The following is a 12,808-nucleotide window of genomic DNA, read 5'->3' as shown; positions in this document are numbered from 1 at the left end:
TCTGTTTATCATCGGTTATGGACTTCACATCAACAACAGGGAGAGGGTTTCTCTAGGGGCTGAAGAAAATGTTCTGCTAGTAGTAGTGACAGTTGCACGGCCTTGTGAAATTGCGATTGTGGTGGAAGTCACTGGACTGTAGAGTTCAAAGTGGTTAAAAGGCAAATTTTTGTGTTATATTAATTGTACGTGGGGAAGGGAGCTGGGGAGAGAGAGACAGAGAGAGACGGGGGTCTGGTCTGTTAAATGCATCGTTTTATCTTGTTTTTTCCCAATGTTGTAAGACCAGGAAATATCCCATGATGAATGTGAATTTCCTGCTTCCCCGAGAAACCCAGAGGACCTGGCCGGTGGCCTCCACGGCCTCCACGCCATCCAGCAGGGCAGCAGGGCAAATTTCACTGCGTGTAAATGTTGCACTGTAATAAAGGTGACTCCTAAAAGTCCCACAGAAGGGGAGAGACAGTCAGGGGTCTCGAGAGCAAACCAAACGCTAAAGCTTTATCACTGCGAAAGCAGACAGACCTAAGACCCGACGAGAACGGGATGGGGTGATGCCCCCTCCGCGTTTTATCCTCTCTGAACGCCTCACTCCCATCTCCCCTCCCGAGTCTTCTACCTCTCGCTCCCTCCTCTTCCCTCGGATGAGAGGAAAACTCAGAAAAACTGGCAGAGACTCCTGCGGTCTCGTGAAGTTCCTGCTTTTTCTCTCTTTGTCCCCGCCGTTCCGCTCTTCTCTCTCTGTTTCCCTGGGTCTCTTTCTTCCTCTGTGGGTTTTATGTAAGCAATGGCAGCTCCCACAGAACGCGATGAATCAACCTTATGTGGCGTGTGCGGCCTTCCGGCCGAGAAGAGTCAGCCGTGCCTTGAAGCCCTCGCCGCGGTGTCTCCCTTCCTCTTCTCGGGCTCCCTGTCCTCTGCAGCGTGCACCTCGCCCCACTCCTGCAGCCTCTGCTTCCCGCTGCTCCGCCCTCTCCGCTCATCCCTGCTGCAGCGGGGATTAGGACCCAGCTCCAGTCACCGTGAATCATCGGCCCGGCCGGAAGCTGGTGGGGAGGGGAGGACACGGAGTGGGGCTGCTGCCTCCCCACCGGGTCCTTCCTCGCTCCCCTCCCTTGGGCTGTGAAGCTCAATCAGAGTAGAGAAGCCGTCTTGGGGATCACAGGACGCCCCGCCCCGTCCATCCTTCTCATCCCCTTCCCGCAACACAGAAACTGGACAGGCTGGGGCAGCGAGAGCTAAAAGCCTTGCCAGCCTGAGGCCCGGGGCAGGCGGACAGAAGGAAGGGACAGGTGGGGCGGATGTCAGGTGGCAGGGGTGCCAGGTGGACAGTGGGAGGGCTGGCTGGCACAGTGGCCCGCAGGTAGGACTTGGCACAGAGGACTTGGCAGACGGCACGAGGTGAGCAGGGGCAGATGCCAGCCTGCAGGGACAGGTGGGAAAGGTGTGGGATTGGCGGCCGACCTCCGAGACCCTCACTCTCCCCAGACCCCGAGACGGCCCGCCATGGGGCTCGGCACCTTCCTGCTGCTGTGTGTTCTGGGTGAGTTCTATGGACAACGGGAGGCAGGACCAGGGCTGGGTCCCTGTCACCACCCCGGCACCACCTTCACCTCCCAGCTGGGCTCTGACCTCAGCCCCGTTCTAGGGACGGGAAAGGGGCTCCCTCTGCCTGTCCGGTCCCTGGCCTCTGTCCGTCTCTGCGTCTGTCTGTCCCTTTTTCCTCCTGTCTGGGACACTCTGGGGTTTCCCGTGTCTTTGTCCATCTGTCTGTCTGTCCATCGCTCTCCCATCTCTGCATCCCTTCTCCTGCCTCTGTCCCAGTCTCCCGGTCCGTCTGACCCCATCTCTGGCCTGCACAGGTCTCAGCCAGGCAGACAAAGAGAAGATCTTCGATGGTGCTGAGTGTGTCCCCAACTCCCAGCCCTGGCAGGTGGGGCTGTTCGAGGGCCGCAGCCTGCGCTGTGGGGGGGTCCTCATCCACCCGAGGTGGGTGCTCACAGCGGCTCACTGCAATGGCAGGTAAGGCCCAGGGTGGGGGCGTCCTGGGCTGGGCAGAGGAGGCGTCATTCACCTGACAGGGCTGGGCTGAGGACACCAGGGTAACGAGAGAGCCTGAGGTTAGACCAGGACTTGCACTTCCTCAAGAGTGGGCTTGGGGTGGCTGGAGGACCTGGGAGCTCTCCGGAAGCGCCCACCTGTGCCTTCCTCCCTTCGTGTGCCCTTCCTTTCCTGTGTGGCATCTGTCACCAGCCCAGAGCATTCCGGGACCCAGCCTGGACCCAGTCAGGGTCTGGGCCACTTTCTAGGTCTGATGCTCCGGGGCTTTTTATGAAGAGGGAGATCTGACACAAAAGGGGCAAAGAGGCTTGGGGACAGGGACACAGCAGGACGGAGAGGCCCTGTTCCCTCCCTCGCTCAGTCGGTGTGGGCCCAGGCAGCAGACAGGGCAGAGGTCCCTGCCTCCCTCCTGGGCCTCAGTGTCTGAGAGATCAGAAAGAGGCCCAGCGTGGAGGGGACGCCCCAGTCGGAAAGAGCTGGGGACAGAGACCCAGAGGCCAGAGGAGCCTCGGGGAGGGGACGTGGTGGCAGGATGAACACTGCAGTGCGGGCAGCGGGGAGGCCTCTGCTCAGCTGCTGCCTCCCAGCAGGTACTGGGTGCGCCTGGGGGAGCACAGCCTCAGTAGGCTGGATTGGACGGAGCAGATCCGGCGCGGCGGCCTCTCTGTGACCCACCCCGGCTACCGGGGAGCCCTGCAGAGCCATGAGCACGACCTCCGGCTCCTGAGACTTCGCACTCCCATCCGCCTGACCCGTAGTGTCCAGCCACTGCCCCTGCCCAGCGCCTGCGCGGCCGCTGGCACCAACTGCCACATCTCAGGCTGGGGCACCACCAACCAACCATGGGGTGAGGGGGCGGGGTCTGGGGCGGGGCTAGGGAGAGGCGGGGGCGGTACAGTGAGAGGTCCGGAGGGGTACAGGGTCCAAGTGTGGTAGGGAGCGTCAGGATCGGGGCTGGGGGAGAGATGGCGGAGGTCAAAGAGGTTAAGGGTGTGGGCGTGGAGCCAGGAGCCTGAGAGCAGACTGCAGCAAAGGTCACCTAGCGATAGGGTCTAGGTCACTGGAGCTCGGATCACAGATGTTACACAAGCTGTTCAGTGTCTGAATTTAAAAACTGGGATTTTGTCACGCGTCTCAGATTGGAAGCCATGGAGTCTGAGGTCAAATAAACTATGGTCAGAAGACACTTTGGAGTTGAGGGTTTAGGATCAAGGTTAGGCTGAGGACAAGGACACAGGTAAGGAGGTCAAAGGTCAAAGGTCAAGGGAACCCGGCCAAAGGTCACCACAAAATCGAGGCTAAACTGAAACTCACAGGTTTTAGGATTGCAGTGCAGAATACTAGGGGCAAGTAGAGACCCAGACAGGGTTTCCTTGAGAAGAAGAATGTGGCCTCAGACTGGGGAGCTTTGGGGGATCTGCAGCACCCAACTTCTATCCTCAGATCCGTTCCCGGACCGACTCCAGTGCCTTAACCTCACCATTGTCTCTACTGACGCCTGCCGGGCCGTGTTCCCCGGGAGAATCACAGCCAACATGGTGTGTGCAGGTGGTGTTGCTGGGAAGGATGCCTGCCAGGTGAGTGAAAGTGGCCGCAGCCTGGTCACCCAGACAGGAAGTGAGGGATGCAGTAGGGAAAGGGGAGACCGGAAGCAGGGGGGGCAGGGGAGCAGACGGAAGTGAGCTGGAGACAGGGGAGAGCAGTGAGGAAAGAGGAAAGGCTCAGAAAAAGGGTGGAGAGCGATGGAGCACGGAAAAAAGGACCAGAGACAGAGGACAGAAGAAAGGAGACAGCAGAAGAGGGAGCAGAGAAGGAAAGGAGGGTAGGGAGCACAAAGAGAGGGAGGGGAAGAGACAAACGGATGAAGGACAGAGGGTGGAGGATGGCAAAGAACGATCCAGGACTTGGAGCTCAGACAGGGACTCCCCTGTTTCTCAGGCACTCAGTCTTCTGCATGCTATTCAAGGTTGACAGTGAGATTTGGGGACACAGACAAGAAAGGCAACGGGCTCTGGGTCCCACGGAGAGGAGGCCAGGGACAGAACTATTCTCCTTAAGAGAACCCTATGCCCTTATTGAATCCCGCCCTCCTCCTCTGCGATTGGTCATTGGTGATGTGTGGTCTCCCTCCATTGGCCTCACCATTGTCCTTGAGCAACTCTCTATGCTTTATAGAGTCCCACCCTCCAAACGGGATTGGTCAAAGTTGAGGGTGTTCTCTTCCCTCATTGGTCAGAGCCTCAACCATTGCCTGACAGAATCTGCTTCCCTTTACCTTAGAGTCCTGCCCTCTTTCGCCTGGATTGGCCCCTAGCAGTGTATGTTCTTCTCTGTTGGGTGGCCATTGCCATTGGCCTTTGGGAAGGGAGCTTGGCTGTGCTCTTTGCTCCCAAGACCAGGCTTGCAGCCATTGTCCTCAAGGCCTAGGAATGAACAAGAGGGGACAGGAACAGGACTTCTGCCTTAGTCATGCAATTCTCCTTTTCCTCTGTCTTCCAGGGAGACTCTGGGGGCCCGCTAGTGTGCGGAGGAGTCCTTCAGGGTCTGGTGTCCTGGGGGTCTGTGGGGCCTTGTGGGCAAAAAGGCATCCCAGGGGTCTACACATCTGTTTGCAAATACGTGGACTGGATCCGGATGATCATGAGGATCAACTGACCCACTTCCTTCATCTTCACCCTTCACGCCGGGGACCCTCAGCACACCCACTCTCGCTCTCCCTGGTTTGGGGAAGCCCTAGGCACTCTCCTTCCAGCCAGCCCTTCTGAGCCGCAGGCCAGGGTGGGAAGTCTGGGGGAATAAATGGACCCATGACTGAAGGAGGGCCGTATCTGTCTGCTTCGTGCCCTGTGTTGTGTGAGACCCGAGAAGGGCCGGCTCCCCTGCCTAGAGGTGTAGAAATGGACATCAGATAGGGCAGGAGTTGTCCCTTAGGGACCCCCAGGAGTGGAGAAGGGAAATCTCCATGATGAGGGAAGCAAGGGCCCCTTTTCTTCACCAGCCATAATAGAAACAGCACCCAGAGGTCGTTAGCTTTTCAGTGGCCTGCAAAAAACCTGAAGGAAAGAAATTGTGGGCCCCAAAATACTAAGTGAAAACTGCAGAACCAAAATGCAGAAGCATTTAGTGAGATGGCTATTACAAAACAACAACAACAACAACAACAACAACAAAAAACACCTTCAGCGCTGCCCAGCTTCGGATCAGCTCTTTTTGTTGTTTTTTGTACCCAGGATTGAACTCAGGACCTTGTGCTTGCAAAGTAGGCAGCAGAACCACTGAGCTAAATCCCCGGCCCCTAGCTCTTTTGTGTTGAGCACACACCACACTTCATGCAGGTGTCAGACTCTTCTCAAATCTGTGATCACCAGGGAGTTGGTCTCAGGAAACAGGAGCACCCCAGCCTGATTCTTTTCTTTTCTGGGCAGTGCTGGGGATTGAACCCAAGTCTTTGCACTGAGCTATATTCTCAGCCTTTTTATTTATTTATTTCGGGTGACAGAGTCTTGCTAAGTCACTGAATTGTCTAGGCTGGGTTTGAACTTGTAATCCTCCTGCCTCAGCCTCCCAGATTGCTGGGATTACAGGTGTGCACGGCGCCCAGCTCCAGTCAGGTCACAAAAGGGTCCTGCCCACCCCTAGTTTCAGTCTCCACCATCTCTCCGGGAAGCAGGGAGGACACATCTTCCTCTGAAGGGGCGAGGGGTAATCCTCACAGCACAAGAGCGCTGCCCCACCAAGCCGCTGTGCTGGGCTCCTTCCTGGAATCCTCGTGCCACCTCTCACCCCACCCCAAGGCAGGGCCGTCACCCCCATGTAGCAGATGAAGAAACTGAGCCTCACGGGTGGAGGCCCTCGTCCCACGTCACAGTGGTAGGAAGAGGCAGAACCGGGGTTTGAGGCCAGGGTTGGCTGCTGTCAGGACCTGGGCCTACCCCGCCTTGTTGCACATCTGGTTAGGGGAAAGAGGAGAGGAGGCCCGGGGAAGAGACCTGGCTGAAAGCAAAGCAGCAGTGGGAATCCACAGCCGGGTTTCGCAGATGAGGAAACCGAGGTGGCTCACAGGCTGGAAGTCATCGGCCCCAGGTTACACAGCACCGAGTAAGTGCCACGGCTGGCTCTGGACTGGACAGCCGGCATCGAGGCCGGGCGGGGAGGAGGGACAGTCACAGACGAGAGGCCCCAGAGGAGTCTGGCCTGGCGCACCTGCAGGGCTCCTCTCCCTAGGCCTCGGCTCCCACAGGCCCCGACCTGCCTCCCCCACCCTCTGTCCTGCCCCTTCATCCAGCAGGAGCCCCACCTTTTTGTCGCCCCAGTTTCCCCCCAGTCTCTGGAAAGGAGAGGGAGGTATCTGGAGGAGGCCAGGCACCCCGGGGGGCCCAGGCTGTGAGTAAGAAGGGGGCGGGGAGAGAGACACTGTCAGAGAGACAGAGAGACAGAGACAGAGACAGAGAGAGAGTATGAAGACCGAGCCCAGAGAAACACCAAGACGGAGAGCATTAGAGGAGAGGACATGCAGGGAGCGACTGAGAGCAATTGGCAAGACCAGGGAGGGCACACAGGGGCAGAACCCTGGGGACAGGAAGGCCGCACACGTCCACACAGACGTGCCTGCGCGCACAGAATCACTGGACAGCAGAGAGCGACACAGAGACAGGTCCAGGGAAGGGCGCACGGAGAGAAGAGGGCTTGGAGAGGTGACTGAGGCAGGAGGCAGGTGGGCAGCGCCCCAGGAGGGCCCCCACACCCCGCCCCCAGGGCGATAAGGCAGGGCTTGGAGGCCAGTCATCCGGCCCCGCCCGGGCCATCCCTGCCTGCCTGTCTGCCTGGTGCCTGGTGCTCCGACCCAGCCTGCCGCAGCTGCCACCGCCGGGCCCCCAGAGCCCCAGCCCCAGAGCCTGTGAGTGAGTTGGGGAGGGAAGGGAAGGCCCCTCGTGGAGTCTGCAGGCCCAAGGCCAGTCTTCCTCTGCCCCCTGGCTCTGTCCTCCTCAGCCTGGGTGGGGACCTCTTTCTCTCTCTCTCTCTCTCTCTCTCTCTCTCTCTCTCAGCCTCTGCATCTCTCATATCCAGTCTTGCTGCCCCCAACCTTGGTGACCTCTGACCCCAGCTTCAGTTGCTAAATACAGCCCTTACTTCACCTACGCCCCCACCCCCGCTGGCCAGGGCAGCTGAGGACACGGGCCCTCCCCCAGGCCAGCCCCGCCCAGCCCTGTCCGGCTTCCTTCCAGAGACTCAGGGTTCCGCAGGGGACAGGGCTGGACACTGGCCCACACAGAGTCCCCTCCTTCACCGTGGGAGGCAGCCTCACAGGCCTCATCACATCACCCTGCTACTGGGACAACAAAAATGGGACGGCTACCCAGCGGGGCCCAGCTCCCCGGCCTCCCTAACCCAAGCAGGGGGAGTGGGAACCAGAAAAGCATTCTCCAAAGTGTGCTAGGCTGCCCCTGGGCAGCCCCAGCCCCACAGTGTCCACAGCTGACCAGAAGCCCCTCCAAGACCACCATGGAGGCCAAAGACTTCAGAGTTGAGGGTTTGGTGTGTTGAGAGGACGGGGGTCCCCAAAGCTTCCTTCTGCCTGGGAGAAGCAGACAGGGCAGGCAAGGGAGACAGGCGAGGTCACCAGGCAGCCCTGTATCTCCCCTTAAAGTGACCAGGCCCCTGTCTCCCTCCTCATTCCCAGGCGCCTGCCCTGGCTCCTTCCAGGCCATGAGGATTCTTCGACTGATTACACTTGCTCTGGTGACAGGTACGGAGTACTGGGGACAGACAGGCTCCTCTCAGAACGTCTAGGCTTCCCCGGAGGGGCAGGATGCCCCTGGCTACAGCAGGTGTCAGTGTTTCAGATGTCAGAACCAGGGGAGGTCGGGGTAGCCCCAGAGGCCTGGCCTCTTGGGAGCGGGGTGAGAGGTGGGAGCTCTGGGGCAGCTACTGGTCCATCCGCGTGGACGGATTTCAGTCCTTCAAAGCAGGACCCAACGGTGTAGCGATCCTGGTGGACACCAGATGGTAGCCCAGACCACTGCCTGTCTCCCTCCCACCTCAGTTCTGGGGACCCCCGCCTACCTCTTCCCCCGCCTGAGCCCCTCTTCCACCCCACCCTCCTCCAGGGCAGGTAGGAGGAGAGACCCGGATCATCAAGGGTTTCCCGTGTCCGCCTCACTCCCAGCCCTGGCAGGTGGCCCTGTTCCAGAAGACACGGCTGCTGTGCGGGGCCACCCTCATCGCCCCCCAATGGCTCCTGACAGCAGCCCACTGCCGCAAGCCGTGGGTGCGGGGGCTGGGGCGGGGCCGGGAGGGGGCTGGGAGGTGGAGACGGTGGTGGGGCGGTCAGCGTAGGTGTCAGGGAGGGGCTGGGACTGCAGGAGTTGGAGCGGGCGATACGGCTGGGGATTGGGGGGGTGGGGGCCCAGCGTGGAGAGGGGCGGTGGTGGGAGAAGCCGGAAGTGGCCGGAAGTCCCTTCACTGTTGCGGGTGTCTCGCAGCGCCTGCCTCTCAGTGTCCCGCACCTCTCCACCTCTGATCGCGCCCCCTCTCCTCTGCAGTAATTACCGGGTCCTCCTGGGGGAGCACAACTTGCATCGGGAGGATGGCTATGAGCAGAGGCAGACGGCCACCGAGTCCTTCCCCCACCCCGGCTTCAACAACAGCCTCCCCAACAAAGACCACCGGAACGACATCATGCTGGTGAAGCTGCCCAGAGCGGCTGACATCACCCAGGCCGTGCGACCCCTCTCCCTGCCATCGCACTGTGTCACCGCTGGCACCAACTGCCTCATTTCTGGCTGGGGCACCACATCCAGCCCCCAGTGTAGGGGAACGCAGAGGGCGTGGGAGGGAAGGCAACTGTGAGGGTGTGGGAACTTCAGCGAGGACAGGCCGGGACCCAAGGGGAGCTCTCTGGGGTGTGAGCAGGGGACCCGTGGAAAGAAGAGGAAAAGTCAGGGCTGGGGAGGGTGGAGAGTTTGGGCTGAGGAGCAGGCAGATGTGATCCGTAACTTGTGCAGTTGTGGGACCCTGGACAAGTGCTTCACCTCCGTGGACCTCAGTTCTCTTCCCTATAAAATGAGAGCAACACACCCACCTGTCAGGGTTGGATTAGCGATAAGGAGTGAGGAATTTACTCAATAGCGTTATTGTTGTGGATGCTGCGGACAGATGAGCTGGCTGCAAACAGAAAGGCAGAGGTTCTCGTAGGAGCTGGACAGGACACAGTGGCCCCGGGGGCAGGGACCCTGGGGGCTCACTCCCAACACCTCCTGTTTCCACAGTGCGCCTGCCCAACACCTTGCGATGTGCCAACATCTCCATCATCAGGCACGGGGAGTGCGAGCGCGCCTACCCAGGCAACATCACAGACACCATGGTGTGTGCCAGCGTGCGGAAGGAAGGCAAGGACTCCTGCCAGGTCAGCCAACCTCCGTGGCATCGTCACCGACACCCACGGTGTACCCCAACCCAACTCTGTCCCCCCAACTAAATCCATGTCCATCCCCAGTTGCCATTCTGACTGCGGTGAAACCTCTGGGGCCCCTCTCCACCCCCATTCGTAACCCAGCGTTCCCCAAGCCGAAGTTTGACCCTAACCCCCACCCTTACTTCCCACCCTGTCAGCAGCCCCTCCCTCTCTCCTCACCCCCCAGTGGTAGTGTGGGGGACCACTCTGACTGGTTCTCTCTCTCCTCCTGCCCAGGGTGACTCTGGGGGCCCTCTGGTCTGTAATGGGTCTCTTCAAGGCATTATCTCCTGGGGCCAGGACCCATGTGCAGTTTCCAGAAAGCCCGGTGTCTACACAAAAGTCTGCAAATATGTGGACTGGATTCAGAAGATTATGCACAACAATTAGCAGCACCGTCAAAATCTCGAGGTTTTGAAGTTTGCCTGTTCTTATAAGAAACCCTAAGTCAAGATCATATCATGTCATTTGCCTTCGATACATGAGGTACTACATACAGCTTTGCAGTCCGCTTGGGGTTTGGATTCAGAATCCTGAGTTCAAGTCCTGACTTGGACGAACTTGTCACTCTGGAAATGATCATAAGTTTGGTCTCTTACTTTATCCCCGGTCCCAAAACCATTCTTGGCAAAGATGAAGTTCTAATAAATATTTGAAGAATGAATGAATCTACTGAGTCCTTAGTACGTGCTGGATCCTGGTTCCAAGGGCTTTTAAATATAGCAACCAAATGCATCCTCCCTAAACCCTATGGGGCCAATGCTATTATTACACCGTTTTACAGATGAAGGACACGGAGGTATGGGGAAGTGAAGTCCCTTGGCCATGCTCACACAGCCAGGAAGTGACAGAGCAAGGATTTGAACAAGGTGGTTTTTTGATGTTCCCTGATCAAGGCTCAGCTTCCTTACTGTATACTTGCACCTGCAAAATAAGGATGGTATAGCAAATCAGTCAGTCCGCACACAGCAAGCCCTTGAAAAAAGGAGCTGTCTGTGTTATTTCCCGGCCTCCACGAGAGGTAGCTCAATGAGGCCGGTGCTGGCCAATATGGTTACTTTTAACCACACAAAGCGATTTAAACTTCACCCATTTCAAAGGCGCCAGAGCCGAGTGTTAGCACGGATGGAGTGCCGCCACCGTCGCCAAGTTTGATTGGACAGGACCAAGCTAGGCAACCTCGTGACTTAATTTTGTTTAGTTTTGTTTTGTTTTTGGTGCCAGGGATTGAACTCAGGTCCTCGGCATCACCACTGAGCTAAACTTAATTTTTGAGACACGATGTTCCACAAACAATCCAGAACTCAGGATGTTTTCCAGCGGTCCGCTCCCCTCGCAGGAGAGGAATTCAGGGCCCAGCACTGGAAAGAGGGCTTTCAGGTTTTTCGGTGGACTTGCTGTGCAACCTCTTGTGAGTCACTGTCCTCTGTGAGCTTCTCATTCCTCACTTGAATGAGGGAGTTGGCCAAGTTGAGGTCGATGCCCCTTGCAGACCCGGGCTCCCGTGATTCATGGGCCTGAGTGTCACCTGGAGATATATAGATGGCAGTGAGATGGCCACACATGGCATGATGCAGAGCCACAACCCTGAAACACACAAGAGGGCCAGTCCCTGGGACACCGGAAGTGAGCCCACTGCTCCAGCCTGGCCAGGGAGGCGGGAAGTCCGGACAGCATCACCAGCCTGCCTCCCTTCCTGCAGCAGTACGTCTTCGCCTCGGCTTCTTTCTGCCTCCCGAATTATCGGTCTCCCTTTCCCAGCCAGTATCTGTCCCTCCTACTCTCCGCCAGTCTCTCCCTCCCTCCTTCCCTTCCGCATTCTGGTGTTTCTCACTCTGCCACGTGAAGCACGCATCTCCCTGTTTATTTCCTCCCTCTCACTCTTATCACCTCCCACCCCACCATCCACGCTCCTCGGGGACCCACACCCTCCCCCACACACACCTGGGAGGACTTCTGGAAACAGGAGAGGGGAACCCCCAGTTATCCAGCTCCCAAAAGGGTGTTTGGGGCACTGGGAGAAGCCAGTATCCCAGGGCCCCTCCCAGGGCAGGAATCTGGGGCCCGGGTTGGGTGCCAGCCCAACCCACGACATAATTAAGGAGAGAGAAAGGGAGGGAGGGAGCGCCACGGGGGAGGGAGGGGAAGCTTCCGGGATCCTCAAGGTTAAAAAGGAAGGTTGGGCCAGGGGTCTCTGGGCAGAGGATTCCGGCAGCCCTCACAGCGGGGCAGAGGCGCCTCTCCGAATCTCCTCCCTCCCTCCTATTGGCAACTTCCAGGTGAAGGGGGACGCACCCCACCCTACCTGGGGCGATGGAGAGAATGGGTGGGGACCCTCAGGCCACTCCTGGGAAGGAACCCTGTGGAGCCTCAATTTCCATGAATGGGGGATGGGAAAGTCCCCCAGCTGTGAAGTTTGGGAAGAGGTTTCCACTGGCTCAGAGCCTCGGTCCCCCTCCATCTGCGAAGGAGGCTGACCCTGGCGCGGTGCGGCTAGCAGGGAGGCCAGAGGGAAGCCAGTGACGCGTTATTAGGGTAATTGTGCCCATTAGACCTGTTCTGGACCATTGTCGCTGCAGTGCCCTCCCGCAGCTTCGTCAGGATCCACGCGAGGTGGTGTGGCCCTGGCGGATCGGGCAAGGGTCATCGGTTTTCACTCGCCTCGTGCACCCCAGTTCAGTCCTGGCTATGAGACCCCCGCACCTCCACCTTTCTACCACCTCCGGCGCCCGGGCCCTGGTGAAGCCGCTGCTTCCGCTACTGATGGCGCAACTCTGGGGTGAGCCGGGGCACAGGGGGCAGGGGAGGTGCCGAGATCGGGGGTGGAGAAGGTTCTATCACCGATCCTGTCATACCTGTCTTTCCCCCTGCGACCCCTGCGACCCCTGCGACCCCTGCGACCCCAGCGTTCCGGAGCAGGGCGACCCGCATCTGAGGTGCCTCTCTTCTAGCTTCTTCCCTGGGCACCCCGCCCCATTCCAGCCCCTTCCTCTTTGCACCTCCAGGATCCCGACTCCTCTTCTCTCCCAGCCAAATTCTTTCTCCTCTCCTTTTACCCCGCCTGTTTCTATCGCTGCCCCTTCTTACTGTGCCCTACTTTATTTTATCCAAGTCTTACCGCTTTTTGCCCTCTCCCCTTCTCCAATCCCGTTCGGTTATTCCCACCCTTTCCCTCCCACGGCGTTCGACTCTGGCCACGCCCCGTAACCTTACAGTTGGGTTCTAGCCACGCCTCTTCAACTCCCAGGGTTCTATCCCGCCCTTACCCCCCGCCGCGAGCCCTGACCACGCCCC

General features: G+C 58.8%; 2 protein-coding genes across 2 annotated transcripts in view; both read left to right on the top strand.

Annotated features, from left to right (window-relative positions):
• Positions 1-812: 812 nt before the first annotated feature.
• Positions 813-9,904, top strand: LOC104873788 (transmembrane protease serine 9). Its single transcript, XM_010640616.3, has 11 exons — positions 813-1,543; positions 1,863-2,022; positions 2,649-2,908; positions 3,505-3,638; positions 4,561-4,715; positions 6,765-6,958; positions 7,742-7,807; positions 8,169-8,325; positions 8,604-8,869; positions 9,330-9,466; positions 9,752-9,904. Exons 1-11 carry the CDS (start codon positions 1,507-1,509, stop codon positions 9,902-9,904), a joined length of 1,719 nt encoding a protein of 572 aa, XP_010638918.2. The 5' UTR covers positions 813-1,506.
• Positions 9,905-12,117: 2,213 nt separating this feature from the next.
• LOC104873790 (kallikrein-10) overlaps positions 12,118-12,808 on the top strand; it is a 4,974-nt gene continuing 4,283 nt past the window's right edge. The window contains exon 1 of the mRNA XM_010640618.3: positions 12,118-12,293. Within this exon, the coding sequence (XP_010638920.1) occupies positions 12,203-12,293 (91 nt within the window). The 5' untranslated portion in view covers positions 12,118-12,202. The remainder of the gene's footprint in view (positions 12,294-12,808) is intronic.

Source organism: Fukomys damarensis, unplaced genomic scaffold, assembly GCF_012274545.1.
Source record: "Fukomys damarensis isolate Sample0158 unplaced genomic scaffold, DMR_v1.0_HiC HiC_scaffold_19, whole genome shotgun sequence".
In the NCBI taxonomy this organism is placed as follows: domain Eukaryota; kingdom Metazoa; phylum Chordata; class Mammalia; order Rodentia; family Bathyergidae; genus Fukomys; species Fukomys damarensis.
This window is presented reverse-complemented; position numbering and strand designations above follow the sequence as displayed.